The following is a 20,890-nucleotide window of genomic DNA, read 5'->3' as shown; positions in this document are numbered from 1 at the left end:
AGTAAAGGGTTCCAGCAGGAATTGTTGTGATCGTGGAAGTCTCTGTTGAAGATGTTTCTGCAGCACTAGTGGTGGATGTTTCAGCAGGAATTTTTGTAATTGTGGAAGTCTCTGTTGTTGAAGACGTTTCTGCATCACTAGTGGTGGATGTTTCATCAGGAATTGATGTGATGGTGGATATCTGTGTAGTAGATTTTTCTGCTATACTAGTAGTGGATGTTTCAGCAGGAGTCGTTGTTGTTGAAGTCTCTGTTGTAGTAGATGTTTCTTTTGCACTAGTGATTGGTGTTTCAGCAGGAATTGTTGGGATTGTGGAAGTCTCTGTTGTTAAAGATGTTTCTGCTGCACTACTGGTGGATGTTTCAACAGGAATTGTTGGGATTCTGGAAGTCTCTGTTGTTGTAGAAGTTTCTGCTGCACTAGTAGTGGATGTTTCAGCAGGATTCATGTCTGTAGAAATCTCTTTGGTAGTAGATGTTTCAGCTCCACTAGTGATGGATGTTTCAGCAGTTGTTGTGAGTGTGGAAGTCTCTGTTGTTGAAGATGTTTCTGCAACACTAAAAGTGGATGTTTCAGCTGCAGTTGTTGTGAGTGTAGAAGTCTCTGTTGTTGAAGATATTTCTGCTACACTAATAGTGGATGTTTCAGCAGGAGTCGTGATTGTGGAAGTCTCCATTGTTGTAGATGTTTCTGCACTAGTGGTGGGTGTTTCAGCAGGAATTGTTGGGATTGTGTAAGTCTCTGTTGTTAAAGATGTTTCTGCTGCACTACTGGTGGATGTTTCAGCAGTTATTGTTGGGATTTTGGAAGTCTCTGTTGTTAAATATGTGTCTGTGGCACTAGTGGTGTATGTTTCAACAGGAATTGTTGGGATTCTGGAAGTCCCAGTTGTTGTATAAGTTTCTGTGCTGCATTAGAGGTGGTTGTTTCAGCAGGTATAGTGATTGTGGAAGTCTCTGTTGTTGAAGATATTTCTGCTACACTGATAGTGGATGTTTCAGCAGGAGTCGTGATTGTGGAAGTCTCCATTGTTGTAGATGTTTCTGCAACACTGATAGTAGAGGTTTCAGCAGGAATTGTTGTGATTGGGAAAGTCTCTGTTGTTGAAAATATTTCTGCTACACTAGTTGTGGATGTTTCAGCAGGAGAAAATGTGATTGTAATAGTCTCTGTTGTTATAGACGTTTCTGCTACACTAATAGTGGATGTTTCAGCCGGAGGTGTTGTGAATATAGAAGTCTCTGTTGTTGAAAATATTTCTGCTACACTAGTGGTGGGTGTTTCAGCAGGAATCGTTATTGTTGAAGACTCTTTTGTTGTAGATGTTTCTGTTTCACTGACAGTAGATATTTCAGCAGATGTAGTGATTGTGGAAGTCTCTGTTGTTGTAGATGTTTCTGATGCACTAGTGGTTAATGTTTCAGCAATTGTCATTATTGTGGAAGTCTCTGTTGTTGTAGGTATTTCTGTTGCAATAGTGCTGGATGTTTCTTCAGCAGTCATCATTGTGGAAGTCTCTGATCTCGTAGATGTTTCTGCTGCACTAGTAGAGGATGTTTCAGCTGGAATTGTTGTGATTGTGGAACTCTCTGTTGTTGTAGATGTTTCTGTTACACTGATAGTAAAGGTTTCAGCAGGAATTGTTGTGATCGTGGAAGTCTCTGTTGAAGACGTTTCTGCAGCACTAGTGGTGGATGTTTCAGCAGGAATTTTTGTAATTGTGGAAGTCTCTGTTGTTGAAGACGTTTCTGCATCACTAGTGGTGGATGTTTCATCAGGAAATGATGTGATGGTGGATATCTGTTTAGTAGATTTTTTCTGCTATACTAGTAGTGGATGTTTCAGCAGGAGTCGTTGTTTGTTGAAGTCTCTGTTGTAGTAGATGTTTCTTTTGCACTAGTGATTGGTGTTTCAGCAGGAATTGTTGGGATTGTGGAAGTCTCTGTTGTTAAAGATGTTTCTGCTGCACTACTGGTGGATGTTTCAACAGGAATTGTTTGGGATTCTGGAAGTCCCTGTTGTTGTAGAAGTTTCTGCTGCTGCACTAGTAGTGGATGTTTCAGCAGGATTCATGTCTGTAGAAATCTCTTTGGTAGTAGATGTTTCAGCTCCACTAGTGATGGATGTTTCAGCAGGAGTAGTGATTGTGAAAGTCTCTGTTGTTGTAGATGTTTCTGCAACACTAAAAGTGGATGTTTCAGCTGCAGTTGTTGTGAGTGTGGAAGTCTCTGTTGTTGAAGATATTTCTGCTACAATAATAGTGGATGTTTCAGCAGTAGTCGTGGTTGTGGAAGTCTCCATTGTTGTAGATGTTTCTGCTACACTGATAGTAGAGGTTTCAGCAGGAATTGTTGTGATTGTGGAAGTCTCTGTTATAGTAGATGTTTCTGTTGCACTAGTGCTGGGTGTTTCAGCAGGAATTGTTGGGATTGTGGAAGTCTCTGTTGTTAAAGATATTTTTGCTGCACTACTGGTGGATGTTTCAGCAGGTATTGCTGGGATTGTGGAAGTCTCTGTTGTTAAATATGTGTCTGCTGCACTAGTGGTGTATGTTTCAACAGGAATTGTTGGAATTCTGGAAGTCCCTGTTGTTGTAGAAGTTTCTGCTTCACTACTGGTGGATGTTTTAGCAGGAGTAGTGCTTGTGGAAGTCTCTGTTTTTGTAGATGTTTCTGTTGCATTAGTGGTGGATGTTTCAGCAGGAGTTGTTGTAATTGTGAAAGTCTCTGTTGTTGTATATGTTTCTGCTACACTAAAAGTGGATGTTTCAGCAGAAGTTGTTGTGAGTTTGGAAGTCTCTGTTGTTGAAGATATTTCTGCTACACTAATAGTGGATGTTTCAGCAGGAGTCGTGATTGTGAAAGTCTCCATTGTTGTAGATGTTTCTGCTACACTGATAGTGGATATTTCAGTAGGAATTGTTGTGATTGTGGAAGTCTCTGTTGTTGAAGATGTTTCTGCTGCACTAGTGGTGGATGTTTCAGCAGGAATAGTTGTGATTGTGGAAGTCTCTGTTGTTGTAGATTTTTCTGCTGCACTAGTGGTGGATGTTTCATCCGGAGTCGTGGATGTGGGAGTCTCCATTGTTGTAGATGTTTCTGCTACACTCATAGTGGATGTTTTAGCTGGAGTTGTTATGATTGTGGGAATCTCTGTTGTTGAAAATATTTCTGCTACACTAGTGGTGGATGCTTCAGGAGGAGACGATGTGATTGTAGTAGTCTCTGTTGTTATAGATGTTTCTGCTACACTAGTAGTGGATGTTTCAGCCGCAGGTGTTATGAATGTTGAAGTCTCTGTTGTTAAAGATATTTCTGCTGCACTACTGGTGGATGTTTCAGCAGGTATTGCTGGGATTGTGGAAGTCTCTGTTGTTAAATATGTGTCTGCTGCACTAGTGGTGTATGTTTCAAAAGGAATTGTTGGAATTCTGGAAGTCCCTGTTGTTGTAGAAGTTTCTGCTTCACTAGTGGTGGATGTTTTAGCAGGAGTAGTGGTTGTGGAAGTCTCTGTTTTTGTAGATGTTTCTGCTACACTGATAGTGGATGTTTTAGCTGGAGTTGTTATGATTGTGGGAATCTCTGTTGTTGAAAATATTTCTGCTACACTAGTGGTGGATGTTTTAGGAGGAGACGATGTGATTGTATTAGTCTCTGTTGTTGTAGAAGTTTCTGCTGCACTAGTAGCGGATGTTTCAGCAGGATTCGTGACTGTGGAAGTCTCTTTGGTAGTAGATGTTTCTGCTTCACTAGTGGTGGATGTTTCAGCAGGAGTAGTGATTGTGAAAGTCTCTGTTGTTGTATATGTTTCTGCTACACTAAAAGTGGATGTTTCCGCAGAAGTTGTTGTGAGTGTGGAAGTCTCTGTTGTTGAAGATATTTCAGCTACACTAATAGTGGATGTTTCAGCAGGAGTCGTGATTGTGAAAGTCTCCATTGTTGTAGATGTTACTGCTACACTGATAGTGGATATTTCAGTAGGAATTGTTGTGATTGTGGAAGTCTCTGTTGTTGAAGATGTTTCTGCTGCACTAGTGGTGGATGTTTCAGCAGGAATTTTTGTAATTGTGGAAGTCTCTGTTGTTGAAGACGTTTCTGCATCACTAGTGGTGGATGTTTCATCAGGAAATGATGTGATGGTGGATATCTGTTTAGTAGATTTTTCTGCTATACTAGTAGTGGATGTTTCAGGAGGAGTCGTTGTTGTGGAAGTCTCTGTTGTAGGAGATGTTTCTTTTGCACTAGTGGTGGGTGTTTCAGCAGGAATTGTTGGGATTGTGGAAGTCTCTGTTGTTAAAGATGTTTCTGCTGCACTAGTGGTGGATGTTTCATCAGGAATTGATGTGATGGTGGATATCTCTTTAGTAGATTTTTCTGCTATACTAGTAGTGGATGTTTCAGCAGGAGTCGTTGTTGTGGAAGTCTCTGTTGTAGTAGATGTTTCTTTTGCACTAGTGGTGGGTGTTTCAGCAGGAATTGTTGGGATTCTGGAAGTCTCTGTTGTTGTAGAAGTTTCTGCTGCACTAGTAGTGGATGTTTCAGCAGGATTCATGTCTGTAGAAATCTCTTTGGTAGTAGATGTTTCTGCTCCACTAGTGGTGGATGTTTCAGCAGGAGTAGTGACTGTGAAAGTCTCTGTTGTTGTAGATGTTTCTGAAACACTAAAAGTGGATGTTTCAGCTGCAGTTGTTGTTAGTGTGGAAGTCTCTGTTGTTGAAGATATTTCTGCTACAATAATAGTGGATGTTTCAGCAGGAGTCGTGATTGTGGAAGTCATTTTTGTAGATGTTTCTGCTACACTGATAGTAGAGGTTTCAGCAGGAATTGTTGTGATTGTGGAATTCTCTGTTGTAGTAGATGTTTCTGTTGCACTAGTGGTGGGTGTTTCAGCAGGAATTGTTGGGATTGTGGAAGTCTCTGTTGTTAAAGATATTTCTGCTGCACTACTGGTGGATGTTTCAGCAGGTATTGTTGGGATTGTGGAAGTCTTTGTTGTTAAATATGTGTCTGCTGCACTAGTGGTGTATGTTTCAACAGGAATTGTTGGAATTCTGGAAGTCCCTGTTGTTGTAGAAGTTTCTGCTTCAATAGTGGTGGATGTTTCAGCAGGAGTAGTGATTGTGAAAGTCTCTGTTGTTGTAGATATTTCTGCTGCTTTAGTGGTGGATGTTTCAGCAGGAGTTGTTGTAAGTGTGAAAGTCTCTGTTGTTGTATATGTTTCTGCTACACTAAAAGTGGATGTTTCAGCAGAAGTTGTTGTGAGTGTGGAAGTCTCTGTTGTTGAAGATATTTCTGCTACACTAATAGTGGATGTTTCAGCAGGAGTCGTGATTGTGAAAGTCTCCATTGTTGTAGATGTTTCTGCTACATTGATAGTGGATATTTCAGTAGGAATTGTTGTGATTGTGGAAGTTTCTGTTGTAGAAGATGTTTCTGCTGCACTAGTGGTGGATGTTTCAGCAGGAATTGTTGTGATTGTGGAAGTCTTTGTTGTTGTAGATGTTTCTGCTGCACTAGTGGTGGATGTTTCAGGAGGAGTCGTGGATGTGAAAGTCTCCATTGTTGTAGATGTTTCTGCTACACTGATAGTGGATGTTTTAGCTGGAGTTGTTATGATTGTGGGAATCTCTGTTGTTGAAAATATTTCTGTGACACTAGTGGTGGATGTTTCATCAGGATTCGTGACTGTGGAAGTCTCTTTGGTAGTTGATGTTTCTGCTTCACTAGTGTTGGATGTTTCAGTAGGAGTAGTGATTGTGGAAGTCTCTGTTGTTGTAGATGTTTCTGCTGCATTAGTGGTGGATGTTTCAGCAGGAGTCTTTGTAATTGTGAAAGTCTCTGTTGTTGTATATGTTTCTGCTACACTTAAAGTGGATGTTTCAGGAGAAGTTGTTGTGAGTGTGGAAGTCTCTGTTGTTAAATATGTGTCTGTGGCACTAGTGGTGTATGTTTCAACAGGAATTGTTGGAATTCTGGAAGTCCCTGTTGTTGTAGAAGTTTCTGCTTCACTAGTGGTGGATGTTTCAGCAGGAGTAGTGATTGTGGAAGTCTCTGTTGTTGTAGATATTTCTGCTACACTAATAGTGGATTTTTCAGCAGTAGTCGTGATTGTGAAAGTCTCCATTGTTGTAGATGTTTCTGCTACACTGATAGTGGATATTTCAGCAGGAATTCTTGTGATTGTGGACGTCTCTGTTGTTGAAGATGTTTCTGCTGCACTAGTGGTGGATGTTTCAGCAGAAATTATTTTGATTGTGGAAGTCTCTGTTGTTATAGATGTTTTTTTCTGCACTAGTGGTGGATGTTTCAGTAGGAGTCGTTATAGTGGAAGTGTCTGTTGTTGTAGGTGTTTGTGTTGCACTAATTGTGGGTGTTTCACTGATAGTGGATATTTCAGCTGGATTTGTTGTGATTGTGGAAGTCTCTTTTGTAGTAGATGTTTCTGGTGCACTAGTGGTGGATGTTTCAGCAATAGTCGTGAATGTGGGAGTCTCCATTGTTGAAGACGTTTCTACATCACTAGTGGTGGATGTTTCGGCAGGAATTGTTGTGATGGTGGATATCTGTGTAGTAGATTTTTCTGCTGCACTAGTAGTGGATGTTTCAGCAGGAGTCATTGTTGTGGAAGTCTCCATTGTTGTAGATGTTTCTGCTACACTGATTGTGGTTATTTCAGCAGGAATTGTTGTGATTGTGGAAGTCTCTGTTGTTGAAGATGTTGCTGTAGCACTAGTGCTGGATGTTTCAGGTGGAGTTGTTATGATTGTCGAAGTCTCTGTTGTAGATGTTTCTGCTGTACAATTTTAATAACTGTTTCAGTCACAGTTGTTGTAATTGAGGAAGTGTCTGTTTCTGTAGATATTTCTGCTGCACTAGTAGTGGATGTTTCAGCTGGAGTTGTTATGACTATGGAAGTCTCTGTTGTAGATATTTCTGCTGCACTAGTAGTGGATGTTTCAGTTGTAGTTGTTATGATTGTGGACTGCTCTGTTTTTGTTGTAGATGTTGCCGCAGGAGTTGTGGTTGTTGATAGATATTCTGTTTTTGGTTCATAAAAAAAAGACTTATCAATTTAAAAGGCACTCACAAAAGTAATGACAAATGAAAACAATTGTGTGTACATTTTGTCTGCAGGCTTTTATAAGAATATTTATGAAAAATCAAAGTTTATGTAAAGTCATGTCTAATCTGACCATTATTACAGTCTAAACAACTGTCTCACATATGCACAATACAAGGTTTTTCAAACATTTTGCTTTTAATACATTGTCAGACATACCTGTATTATTAACTGAGAAAGAAGTTATGTTCAGGGCATAGAAAGTTTTATTGTCACTCAGTAATTTTTCTGCAATTTGGAGTTCTGATGGGACATTCTGTGTAGAGTTGAAAGCGAGTTCTGATGTGGTAATGACCGATCCCTTTCTGAAATACATTTTTTAGAAATACTATCATATAACTAATGAATGGGTCAATCACATGTATTTGTTATCTCTCAGATTTGAAATAATACACACAGGCATTGTATTTAAAATGATCAGAATTGAAGTATTCAGTATTTACCTGAATAGTAGTACAGTGACCCTAAGGAAGGAATCAAACTTCTTGAAAAGAAGTGTAAGCTGTAAAAAAAAATACAGACAGTTACAATGAACTCTTTTAAAACTATGAGAAATATAAAGTATATATGATTAATTAAATGTAATTGCTGTTTATAATTTGAATGATTATATAGTGAATACAGTATGTGGGTTTGAACTCACAATATCCTGAACGAGCGTAGCCCTGTTTTTGAAAGCAGGAGACTGTCTATCATTGAGGTCTTCTATGAATGAATCTTTAGAGCGGAACTCCAGCTTTATATTCACTTCATATACAGGCTCCATTGTTGCAGATGTTTCTGCTACACTAGTAGTGGATGTTTCAGAAGCAGTTGTGATTGTAGAAGTCTCTGTGGTTGTAGATGTTTCTGCAGCACTGATAGTGGATGTTTCAGCGGAAATTGTTGTGATTGTGGAAGTCTCTGTTGTTTTAGATATATCTGCTTCACTAGTGGTGGATGTTTCAGCAGGAATAGTAATTGTGGAAGTCTCTGTTATTGAAGATGTTTCTGCTGCACTAGCAGTGGATGTTTCAGCAGGAGTTGCTGTGATTGCGGATGTCTCTGTTGTTGTAGATGTTTCTGCTAAACTAATAGTGGATGTTTCAGCAGGAGTTGTGATTGTGGAAGCCTCTGTTATTGTAGATGTTTTTTCTGTACTAGTTGAGGATGTTTCAGTAGGAGTCATTACAGTGGAAGTGTCTGTTGTTGTAGATGTTTCTGTTGCACTAATGGTGGGTGTTTCAGCAGGAGTTGTTATTTTTGTGGAAGTCTCCCTCGTTGTATATGTTTCTGCAGCACTGGTGGTGGATGTTTCAGGAGAAGTTGTTGTGATTGTGGAAGCCTCTGTTATTGTAGATGTTTTTTCTGCACTAGTGGTGGATTTTTCAGTAGGAGTCATTACAGTGGAAGTGTCTGTTGTTGTAGATGTTTCTGTTGCACTAATAGTGGATGTTTCAGCAGGAGTTGTGATTGTGGAAGCCTCTGTTATTGTAGATGTTTTTTCTGTACTAGTTGAGGATGTTTCAGTAGGAGTCATTACAGTGGAAGTGTCTGTTGTTGAATATCTTTCGACTGCATTAGTGGTGGATGTTTCAGCCGCAGTTGTTGTGATTGTAAAAGTCTCTGTTGGTGAAGATATTTCTGCTACACTAGTGGTGGATGTTTCAGCAGGAGCTGTTGTGATTGTGGATCTCTCTGTTGGTGTAGATGTTTCTGCTTCACTTATGGTGGATATTTCAGCTGTAGTTCTGATTGTGGAAGTCTCTTTTGTAGTAGATGTTTCTGGTGCACTAGTGGAGGATGTTTCAGCAGGAGTTGTGAAAGTGGAAGTCTCCTTTGTTGAAGATGTTTCTGCTACACTGATAGTGGATGTTTCAGCTCGACTTGTCATGACTGTGGAAGTCACTGTTGTTGAAGATGATCCTACTACATTAGTGGTGGATGTTTCAGCAGGAGTTGTTGTGATTGTTGATCTCTTTGTTGGTATAGATGTTTCTGCTTCACTTGTGATGGATATTTTAGCTGTAGTTGTTGTGATTGTAGAAGTCTCTTTTGTAGTAGATGTTTCTGGTACACTGATAGTGGATGTTTCAGCAGGAATTGTTGTGATTGTGGAAATCTCTGTTGTTGAAGATATTTCTGCTGCACTAGTGGTGGATCTTTTAGAGGGAGTAGTGATTGTGGAAGTGTCTTTTGTTGTTGATGTTTCTAATACAATAATAGTGGATGTTTCAGCCACAGTTGTTTTGATTGTGGAAATCTCTGTTGTTGAAGATATTTCTGCTAAACTAATGGTGGATGTTTCAGCAGGAAATGTGATTGTGGTAGTCTCTGTTGTTGGAGATGTTTCTGCAGCACTGGTGGTGGATGTTTCAGCAGAAGTTGTTGTGAGTGTGGAAGTCTCTGTTGCTGAAGATATTTCTACTAAACTAATGGTGGATGTTTCAGCTGGAGTCATTATTGTGGAAGTCTCTGTTGTTGCATCTGTTTTTTCTGCACTAGTGGTGGATGTTTCAGTAGGAGTCGTTATAGTGGAAGTGTCTGTTGTTGTAGATGTTTCTGTTGCACTAATTGTGGGTGTTTCAGCAGGAGTTGTTGTCATTGTGGAAGTTTCTGTTGTTGAATATCTTTCGGCTGCATTAGTGGTGGATGTTTCAGCCGCAGTTGTTGTGATTGTAAAAGTCTCTGTTGGTGAAGATATTTCTGCTACACTAGTGGTGGATGTTTCAGCAGGAGCTGTTGTGATTGTGGATCTCTCTGTTGGTGTAGATGTTTCTGCTTCACTTGTGGTGGATGTTTCATGAGGTGTCGTGATTGTGGAAGTCTCTGACATTGTAGATGTTTCTGGTGCACTAGTGGTTGATGTTTCATCAGGAGTCATGATTGTGGAAGTCTCTGATGTTGCAGATGTTTCTATTGCACTAGTGGTGGATGCTTCATCAGTAGTCATGTTTGTGGAAGTCTCTGTTGATTTAGATGTTTCTGCCTCACTAGTGGTGGATGTTTCAGCAGGAGTCATGGTTGTGGAAGTCTCTGTCGTTGTAAATGTTTCAGCAGGAGTTGTGATTGTGTAAGTCTCTGTTGATGTAGATGTTTCTGATAAACTAGTGGTGGATGTTTCATCAGGAGTGGTGATTGTGGAAGTCTCTGATGTTGTAGATGTTTCTACTAAACTACTGATGGATGTTTCAGCAGGAGTCATGATTTTGGAAGTCTCTGTTGATGTAGATGTTTCAGCAGGAGTCGTGATTGTGGAAGTCTCTGATGTTGTAGATGTTTCTATTGCACTAGTGGTGGATGTTTTATCTGGAGTCATGATTGTGGAAGTCTCTGTTGTTGTTGATGGTTCTGCTGCAATAGTGGTTGATGCTTCAGCATCAGTCATGATTGTGGAAGTCTCTGTTGTTGATGGTTCTGCTGCAATAGTGGTGGATGTTTCATCTGGAATTGTGATTGTGGAAGTCTCTGTTGTTATAGATGGTTCTGCTAAACTAGTAGTGGATGTTTTATCTGGAGTCATGATTGTGGAAGTCTCTGTTGTTGTTGATGGTTCTGCTGCAATAGTGGTGGATGCTTCAGCAGGAGTCATGATTGTGGAAGTCTCTGATGTTGTAGATGTTTCTGGTGCACTAGTGGTGGATGATTCATCAGGAGTTTTGATTGTGGAAGTCTCTGTTGTTGTAGGTGTTTCTGCTGCACTAGTGGTGGATGTTTCATCAGAAATCATGATTGTGCAAGTCTCTGACTTTGTAGATATTTCTATTGCACTAGTGGTGGATGTTTCATCAGGAGTTATGATTGTAGAAGCCTCTGTTGTTGTAGATGTTTCCGCAGGAGTCGTGATTGTGGACGTCTCTGTTGATATAGATGTTTCCGGTGTACTAGTGATGGATGTTTCAGCAGGAAATGTGATTGTGGAAATCTCAGTTGTTATAGATGTTTCTGGTGCACTAGTGGTGGATGTTTCAACAGGAGTCATGATTGTGGAATTCTCTGATGTTGTAGATGTTTCTATTGCACTAGTGGTGGATGTTTTATCTGGAGTCATGATTATGGAAGTCTCTTTTGTTGTTGATGGTTCTGCTGCAATAGTGGTAGATGCTTCAGCAGGAGTCATGATTGTTGAAGTCTCTGTTGTTGTACTAGTTTCTGCTGCACTAGTGGTGGATGTTTCATCAGGAGTTGTGATTGTGGAAGTCTCTGTTGTTGTAGGTGTTTCTGCTAAACTAGTGGTATATGTTTTGTCAGGAATCATGATTGTGGAAGTCTCTGTTGTTGTAGATGTTTCTGGTGCACTAGTGGTGGATGTTTCATCAGGAGTTGTGATTGTAGAAGTCTCTGTTGTTGTAGATGTTTCCGCAGGAGTCATGATTGTGGAAGTCTCTGATGTTGTAGATGTTTCTATTGCATTAGTGGTGGATGTTTTATCTGGAGTCATGATTGTGGAAGTCTCTGTTGTTGTTGATGGTTCTGCTGAAATAATGGTGGATGCTTCAGCAGGAGTCATGATTGTTGAAGTATGTTTTGTTGTAGATGTTTCTGCTGCACTAGTGGTGGTTGTTTCATCAGGAGTTGTGATTGTGGAAGTCTCTGTTTTTGTAGGTGTTTCTGCTAAACTAGATGTAGATATTTCATCAGGAGTTGTGATTGTGGAAGTCTCTGTTGTTGTAGATGTTTCCGGTGTACTAGTAATGGATGTTTCAGCAGGAGTCGTGATTGTGGAAGTCTCTGTTGTTCTAGATGTTTCTGGTCCACTAGTGGTGGGTGTTTCATCAGGAGTCATGATTGTGGAAGTCTCTGATGTTGTAGAAATTTCTATTGCAATAGTGGTGGATGTTTTATCTGGAGTCATGATTGTGGAAGTCTCTTTTGTTGTTGATGGTTCTGCTGCAATAGTGGTTGATGCTTCAGCAGGAGTCATGATTGTGGAAGTCTCTTTTGTTGTAAATGTTTCATCAGGAGTCGTCTTTGTTGAAGTCTCTGTTGTTGTAGATGTTTCTGGTGCACTAGTGCTGGATGTTTCATGAGGTGTCGTGATTGTGGAAGTCTCTGACATTGTAGATGTTTCTGGTGCACTAGTGGTTGATGTTTCATCAGGAGTCATGATTATGGAAGTCTCTGATGTTGCAGATGTTTCTGGTGCACTAGTGGTGGATGCTGCATCAGTAGTCATGATTTTGGAAATCTCTGTTGATTTAGATGTTTCTGCTACACTAGTGGTGTATATTTCATCAGGAGTCATGATTGTGGAAGTCTCTATTGTTGTAGATGTTTCTGCCTCACTAGTGGTGGATGTTTCAGCAGGAGTCATGGTTGTGGAAGTCTCTGTTGTTGTAAATGTTTCAGCAGGAGCTGTGATTGTGTAAGTCTCTGTTGATGTAGATGTTTCTGATAAACTAGTGGTGGATGTTTCATCAGGAGTGGTGATTGTGGAAGTCTCTGTTGTTGTAGATGTTTCTGCTAAACTAGTGGTGGATATTTCATCAGGTGTTGTGATTGTGAAAGTCTGTTTTTTTGTAGATGTTTCTGCTAAACTAGTGGTGGATGTTTCAGGAGGAGTCGTGACTGTGGAAGTCTCTGTTGATGTAGATGTTTCTGGTGTACTAGTAATTGATGTTTCAGTAGGAGTCGTGATTGTGGAAGTCTCTGTTGTTGTAGATGTTTCTGGTGCACTAGTGGTGGATGTTTCAGCAGGAGTCATGATTGTGGAAGTCTCTGTTGTTGTAGATGTTTCTGGTGCACTAGTGGTGGTTGTTTCATGAGGAGTTGTGATTTTGGAAGTCTCTGTTGTTATAGATGGTTCTGCTAAACTAGTAGTGGATGTTTCATCAGGAATCATGATTGTGGAAGTCTCTGTTGTTGTAAATGTTTCTGGTGCACTAGTGCTGGATGTTTCATGAGGTGTCGTGATTGTGGAAGTCTCTGACATTGTAGATGTTTCTGGTGCACTAATGGTTGATGTTTCATCATGAGTCATGATTATGGAAGTCTCTGATGTTGCAGATGTTTCTGGTGCACTAGTGGTGGATGCTTCATCAGTAGTCATGATTGTGGAAGTCTCTGTTGATTTAGATGTTTCTGCTACACTAGTGGTGTATATTTCATCAGGAGTCATGATTGTGGAAGTCTCTATTGTTGTAGATGTTTCTGCCTCACTAGTGGTGGATGTTTCAGTAGGAGTCATGGTTGTGGAAGTCTCTGTTGTTTTAAATGTTTCAGCAGGAGCTGTGATTGTGTAAGTCTCTGTTGATGTAGATGTTTCTGATAAACTAGTGGTGGATGTTTCATCAGGAGTGGTGATTGTAGAAGTCTCTGTTGTTGTAGATGTTTCTGCTCCACTAGTCGTGGATGTTTCAGCAGGAGCAGTGATTGTGGAAGTCTCTGTTGTTGTAAATGTTTCTGCTGCATTAGAGGTGGATGTTTCAGCAGGAATAGTGATTGTGGAAATCTCTGTTGTTGAAGATATTTCTGCTACACTAATAGTGGATGTTTCAGCAGGAGTCGTGATTGTGGAAGTCTCCATTGTTGTAGATGTTTCTGCAACACTGATAGTAGAGGTTTCAGCAGGAATTGTTGTGATTGGGAAAGTCTCTGTTGTTGAAAATATTTCTGCTACACTAGTTGTGGATGTTTTAGCAGGAGAAGGTGTGATTGTAGTAGTCTCTTAGTTTGTTATAGATGTTTCTGCTACACTAATAGTGGATGTTTCACCCGGAGGTGTTGTGAATGTTGAAGTCTCTGTTGTTGAAAATATTTCTGCTACACTAGTGGTGGGTGTTTCAGCAGGAATCGTTATTGTTGAAAACTCTTTTGTTGTAGATGTTTCTGTTTCACTGATAGTAGATATTTCAGCAGAAGTAGTGACTGTGGAAGTCTCTGTTGTTGTAGATGTTTCTGATGCACTAGTGGTTAATGTTTCAGCAATTGTCATTATTGTGGAAGTCTCTGTTGTTGTAGATGTTTCTGCTGCACTAGTGGTGGATGTTTCAGCATTTGTCATTATTGTGGAAGTCTCTGTTGTTGTAATTGTTTCTGCTGCACTAGTAGTGGATGTTTCTGTTTCAGCGGAGTCTTGATTGTGGAAGTCTCTGTTGTTGTAGATGTTTCTGCTGAACTAGTGTTGGATGTTACAGCAGGAGTCGTGATTGTGGAGATCTCTGTTGTTGTAGATGTTTCTGTTGCACTAGTGCTGGATGTTTCTTCAGCAGTCATCATTGTGGAAGTCCCTGTTCTTGTAGATGTTTCTGCTGCACTAGTAGAGGATGTTTCAGCTGGAATTGTTGTGATTGTGGAACTCTCTGTTGTTGTAGATGTTTCTGTTACACTGATAGTAAAGGTTTCAGCAGGAATTGTTGTGATTGTGGAAGTCTCTGTTGAAGACGTTTCTGCCTCACTAGTGGTGGAATGTTTTCAGCCAGGAATTTTTGTGATTGTGGAAGTCTCTGTTGTTGAAGATGTTTCTGCATTCACTAGTGGTGGATGTTTCATCAGGAATTGATGTGATGGTGGATATCTGTGTAGGAGATTTTTCTGCTATACTAGTAGTGGATGTTTCAGCAGGAGTCGTTGTTGTGGAAGTCTCTGTTGTAGTAGATGTTTCTTTTGCACTAGTGGTGGGGGTTTCAGCAGGAATTGTTGGGATTGTGGAAGTCTCTGTTGTTAAAGATGTTTCTGCTGCATTTACTGGTGGATGTTTCAACAGTATTGTTTGGATTCTGGAAGTCTCTGTTGTTGTAGAAGTTTCTGCTGCACTAGTAGTGGGATGTTTCAGCAGGAGTAGTGAGTGTGGAAATCTCTGTTGTTGTAGATGTTTCTGCTGCATTAGTGGTGAATGTTTCAGCAGGAGTCTTTATTGTGGAATTCTCTGTTGTAGAAGATGTTTCTGCTGCACTAGTTGTGGGTGTTTCAGCAGGTAATGTTGGGATTGTGGAAGTCTCTGTTGTTGAAGATATTTCTGCTACACTAACGGAGGATGTTTCAGCCGGAGTCATGATTTGTGGATGTCTCCGTTTGTAGTAGATATTTCTGCTTCACTAGGGGTGGATATTTCAGGTGTAGTTGCCTTGATAGTTGAAGTCTGTGTTGTTGTAGATGTTTCTGCTACACGGGATAGTGGATATTTCAGCGGAGTGGTGATTGTGGAAGTCTCTTTTGTTCGTAGATGTTTCTGCTTCACTGATAGTAGATATTTCAGCAGGAGTAGTGATTATGGAAGTCTCTGTTGTTGTAGGATGTTTCTGCTGCACTAGTGGTGGGTTTTTCAGCATTTGTTATTATTGTGGAAGTCTCTGTTCGTTCTAGATGTTTCTGCTGCACTACGTAGTGGATGTTTCAGCTGGAATTATTGGTGATTGTTGAAGTCTCTGTTGTCGATATTTCTGCTGCTGCACTGATCTTGGATGCCCCCGCTTTCAAGGCTGGCGCCGAATTGTGTTGTGATTGTGGAACTCTTCTGTTGTTGTAGAAAGTTTCTGTTATACACTGATAGTAAAGGTTTTCAGCAGGAATTGTTGTGATTGTGGAAGTCTCTGTTGTTGAAGACGTTTCTGCAGCACGTATGGTGGACTGTTTCAGCAGGAATTGTTGTGATGGTGGATATCTGTGTAGTAGATTTCGCTGCTGCACTAGTAGTGGATGAGTTCAGCAGGAGTCGTTGTTGTGGTAAGTCTCTGTTGTTGAGAAGAGATGTTTCTGCTGCACTAGTGGTGTATGTTTCAACAGGAATTGTTGGAATTCTGGAAGTCCCTGTTTGTTGTAGAGAGTTTCTGGCCTCAATAGCTGGTGGATGTTGTTGCAGCAGGAGTAGCCTGCGATTGATTTGTGGAAGTCTCTTTTGTTGTAGATATTTCTGCTGCATTAGTGGTGGATGTTTCCGCAGGAGTTGTTTGTAATTGTGGAAAGAGTCTCGTGTCAGTTGTATATGTTTCTGCTTCATCTAAAAGTCGCGTGCTCGCCCTATCTTGTTTCAGCAGAAGTGTTGGGGAGTGTGGCAGTCTCTGTTGTTGAAGATACTTTCTGCTACACTAATACGTGGAGGCTTCAGCAGGCGTTCGTGATTGTGAAAGTCTCCTTGTGACGTAGAGAGTTTCTGCTACCCTGAGTATTGGCTCTTTCCTTCGGACTTGTTTTGCTTGTGTGGAATGGCGTTTCGGTGGTTGCAGATGTATTCTGCATTGCAACGATGGTGGGATTTTTTCAGGGAAAAAGGCGTCCAGTGGGCTGTTGTAGTTTCCATGTTGTAAGATGTTGCCTGCTCACGACTGAGAGTGGGATGTTTTCGTGAACGTTGTATATAAGCTTGTTTTTTTTTTCTTTTATCAGAGTGGCATCTCTGTTGGTTGAAAAAGATTTTCTGCTGCTCGATAGTGGATGTGTTTACAGGCCAGGGAGAAAGAGTTGATTTGTAGTCGTCTCTGTTGTTAATAGAATGTTATTTGCTACAACTACAGTAAGTGGAAGCTCGTTTCAGCAGCCAGGTGTTGTGACTGTTTTGACGTCTCTGTTCGTTAAAGATAATTTCTGCTGCACTAGGGGTGTATGTTTCAACAGGGAAGTTGTTTGGAAGTTGGGAGCCAAGAGAGTCCCTGTTGGTGTAGAAGTGTCTGCTGCACTGCGGTAGACGGCTGTCTTTCCAAAAAGCGGATTCGTTTTTTTGACTGTGGAAGTTTTCTTCGGTGTATTGATGTTTTCTGCATTCAACTAGTGGTGGACTGTTTCAGTAGGAGTAGTGATTGTGGAAGTCTCAGTTGTTGATAAATGTTTCTGCTGAATTAGTGGTGGAGGTTTTCAGCAGGATGCGTTATGTAATTGTGCACGTCTCTGTTGTTGTAGATGTTTCTGCTACAACCCTTTAAGTGGATGTTTTCAGGAAGAGTCGTTGTAATTGTTGAAAGTCTCTGTGGTTGTTGATGTTTCTGCTACACTTAATACAGTGGATGTGTCAGCAGAAGTTGTTGTGAGTGTGGAAGATCTCTGTTGGCTGAAGATATTTCTGCTACACTAATAGTGGATTTTTTCAGCAGGAGTCATGCTTGTGAAAGTCTCCATTGTTGTTAGATGTTTCTCGCTATACACGTGATAGTGGAAGTATTTCAGCCGGACTTCGTGTGATTGGTGGACGTCTCTGTTGTTGAAGATGTTTCGCTGCACTAGATGGTGGATGTTTCAGCAGACAGTTATTTTGATTGTGGAAGTCCTCTGTTGTTATAGATGGTTTTTTCTGCACTAGTGGTGGATGTTTCAGAGTAGGGAAGTCGTGTATAGTGGAGCGGTCTGTGGTTGTAGGTGTTTGTGTTGCCACTAATTGTGGGTGTTTCACTGATAGTGGATATTTCCGCTGGGATTTGGTTCGTGAGTGTGGAAAGTCTCTTATTGTAGTAGATTTGTCTGGCTGCACTAGTGGTGAATGTAAGTTCAGCCGTAGTCCGTGCATGCGGGAGTTCTCCATGTTATTGAAAGGGCCGTTTCCTACATCACTGTAGTGGTGATGGAGTTTATTCACGGCAAGGAATGGTGTGGGATGGTTGGATACTCTGTGCTAGTCGGAATTTTTCTGCCGTGCCCCCAGTAGTGGAATGTTTCAGCAGGCGTCGTGTTGTGTGAAGTCTCCATTGTTGTAGCTGTGTTCTGCTCCCCTGCTGGTGGCTATTTTCAGCCGGAATTTGTTGTGATTGGGGCCGTGCTCCTGTTGTTGCAGCTGGTGCTGTCGCCCTAGTGGTGGATTGCTTCCGTTGGGAGTTGTTTCGATGGATGTGATTGTGGCCACGTCTCTGTATCTGTACGTGTTTGACTGCTTGTACTAGTTGCGGCTGGTGTTTCAGTCACACCGTGTGGTACTTGCGGCCAGTCTCTGTTTATCTGTCGATATTTCTGCTGCCCTCGTAAGTGGATGGTTTCCACAGCTGGCCTGGTTATGACTCTTGAGCTACGGTGGACTCTCTGTTGTCACCTCTTTCTGCTATGCAGGACTGCGTCGTGGATGTTTCAGTCTGCCCGAGTTCTGGCTTGGTTGGGCACGGCTCTGTTTTTTGTGTAATGTTGCCGCAGGCGTTGTGCGTTGTGGGATCGCCTCGTTCTGTTTTTTGTTCCAGTCACCGTCACCACCAACAGCTCACTGCCACACTCGCATCAGCACAGGGCATCTCACTCCCCGAATGCCCACCCACGACCACCCACCCTTGTGTGTTACCTTTTGTCCCTGCCGGCTTGTCTCAAGCAAATTTCTGCGCCCCTTCCCCCGTTAAATGTCCCTCCTCTGTTCCTCGGGCGCCCCCTTCTTACCGTCTCCCCCATGTCTCCCATCTGCCATCCCCACGGTATTGTTCCCCCCCACTTTTTTGCTTTCATAACATTGTCGGAGCCTCTCCTGTCTGCCTTCCCTGCGCGACCGCAGCTCTGTTCTCCGGGCGCCCGCCCGTGTCTCTTGCCGCCTCAGCTCAGTTATCGTCTGCCCCTTCGTTTACGGGCGTACTGCATGGTGCCGCCTTCTCCGCTGTACGAGGTTGCCCCCGCGTGGCGGTTCTAGCCATGTATAGATGTCCTGACCGCGCCCCTCCCGATCTACTTGTCTGCACCTCCCGCTGTTTTTCGCAACCTCCCATGACTCTCTCCCTCAGCTGGGTCCCTCTCCCTGTCTATGTGGCTACTCTCCGCCTCTTTGGCACATCCTCCCCACGGCCTTTGGTCTTTCACCTGCACGTGGCAGTCTTCCCCCCCGTATATCCCTGGACTCGTAGGGTCGAGCCCGTGGCCCCTCCGGTAGGCCTCACCCCCCCTTCCTGCCCCGCCGTGATACGCGAGTCCCCCCCCCAACCCAGCCAGCGTTCCCCTGCCCTCTTTTCCCCGTCTGAGCCACTCTCCCGGATCTCTGATTACTTCACCTTGTCGAATGGTTCTTCCTATTGCGTTCTGCTTCATCTAGTGGCGTGCCACCAGTCTGTGGGTTATGAATTTCCCCTCTCGACACGCGCGTAGCGCCCTGTTTGACCCCGCCCGGCCGCATGCTCCTGTCAATGGTGCCATGCGGCGGGGTCACTCCATGTCTCTCGACGTGTCACCCGCATCACGACCTCCTCCTGCTCGAGCGGAATCACCGGACTTTATATTTCCATTCGCAAAGTATTTCCAAGGTCGTCATTGGCTGCACGCTGTTTTTGCTGCCACAGCACGCACCACTAGTCGTTCTTTTGAGGATGTATTCCGCTAGCAGTCTCAGGCGATTGCGTTTGTCGAAGTCGCGTCGTGTGGGAGTGTAGATAGTTGCTGCGCTACAGCACTGATCGTGGGGATGTTTCAACGTGTAACTTGTTTGTGATTGTGGAGTCTCTGTTGTTTGTCGCTGTTTCCTGCTAACACTCTACGTGAGTGACGGGAAGGTAGTTCGCCGGGATTTGTGGATTGGCGAAGGACAGCACGCTAGTTAATTGTACGAGTTTGTTTCCAAACGCACCTAGTTGCGGAAGTTTCCGTAGGCAGTTATTACAGGTGGAGGTGTTCTGTTGTTTTTAGATGGTTTTGTTGCCGCCTAATGGTTGGAGATCAGGTAGAATAGATGTTCAGCCAGGAACCCACGCGACTGTACGCACGTTTTCTGTGGGATCGGTCTCCCGCGTTGTATATGTTTCGGCCATAGTACTGGTGGGTGGAAGCATGTTTCAGGAGCCGTTGTTGTGGTGTGACGGTCTCCGGTTGTTGAAGATCTTTCTTCCAAACTAATTGGTGAGCGGCGCGAGAGGCGGTGAGAAGCGCAGCAAGGCCGGGACTACACAGACTAGTATGTGGAACACAGTCTTTTTGTGCAGCATGTTTTTTTCTGCACTAGTGTTGGATTTGTCAGTAGGATTTCGTTATAGCTGGAAGTGTTTGGTTTGGTCGATGTTGTTCGATGTTGCACTAATTGTGGGTGTGTTTTCAGCAGAGTTGTTGTCATTGTGGGAAGAGTTTCTGTTGTTTGACTATCTTTCGGACATTCATTAGTGGTGGAGTTTTCACCCGCCGGTGTTGTGTATTTTAAAAGTCTCTGTTGTTGAAGATATTTCTGCTACACTAGTGGTGGAATTTTTACGCAGGACGTCCCGTGAAAGTGAAATCCTCCTTGGTTGAAGATGTTTGCTGCTCACACTGATAGTGGATGTTTTCAGATGGACTTGTCATGACTGTGGAAAGCACTGTGTTTGAAAACTGATCCGACTTAACGATTAGTGGTGAAGGTTTCAGAGAATTTTTGTTTGTGATTGTTTTGATCTTTATCGTTTGGTATAGCTGTTTCGTCTGCTTCACTTATGATGGAATTTTAACTGTAGTTTGGTTGTGATTGTGGAAGCTTCTTTTTGTAGTAGGATGTTTTCTGGTACCTGCCATAATGGATGTTCCAGCCGGAATTGTTTGTGATTGTGAAGGGTCTCTGTTGTTGTTTAGATATTTTCTACTAAAAAATCATGGTGGATGTTTCAGCAGGAGTCGTATTTGTGGATAGTCTCTCTTGTTGGCAGGGTGTTTTTATTTCGGCACTAAGTGGGGGATGTTTCAATTAGGAATCGTTTTTTTAGTTGGATAGTGACTGTCTGTGTTGTTCGATGTTTCTGTTGCACTAATTGGTGGTGTTTCAGCAGGAGTTTGATTGTCATTGTGGAAGTTTCTTGTTGTTTATATCTCTCGCCTGCATTTAGTGGTGGAGGTTGCGAGCCGCCGTTTGGTGTGATTTTAAAAGGTCTCTGTTAGTGGAAGATAGTTCTGCTACAACTAGTGGTGGCTGTTTCAGCAGGAGCTGTTGTGGATTGTGGGATCTCTC

The 20,890-nt window shown here is 42.2% G+C and overlaps 2 protein-coding genes across 2 annotated transcripts in view; both read right to left on the bottom strand.

Annotated features, from left to right (window-relative positions):
• The window catches only part of LOC109093063 (type II inositol 3,4-bisphosphate 4-phosphatase), a 577,378-nt gene that overhangs the window by 480,772 nt on the left and 75,716 nt on the right, over positions 1-20,890 (bottom strand). The gene's annotated exons all lie outside the window — the stretch shown is intronic.
• LOC122146096 (mucin-2-like) lies at positions 820-14,149 on the bottom strand. Its single transcript, XM_042763470.1, has 6 exons — positions 13,775-14,149; positions 11,474-13,468; positions 8,123-9,994; positions 5,239-6,270; positions 2,038-5,205; positions 820-1,800 (listed from the first exon to the last, which is right to left on the bottom strand). Exons 1-6 carry the CDS (start codon positions 14,099-14,101, stop codon positions 820-822), a joined length of 9,375 nt encoding a protein of 3,124 aa, XP_042619404.1. The 5' UTR covers positions 14,102-14,149.

Source organism: Cyprinus carpio, chromosome A1 (genome assembly GCF_018340385.1).
Source record: "Cyprinus carpio isolate SPL01 chromosome A1, ASM1834038v1, whole genome shotgun sequence".
In the NCBI taxonomy this organism is placed as follows: domain Eukaryota; kingdom Metazoa; phylum Chordata; class Actinopteri; order Cypriniformes; family Cyprinidae; genus Cyprinus; species Cyprinus carpio.
Note: the sequence above shows the minus strand (reverse complement) of the source record. Positions and strands in the feature narration are given on the sequence as shown.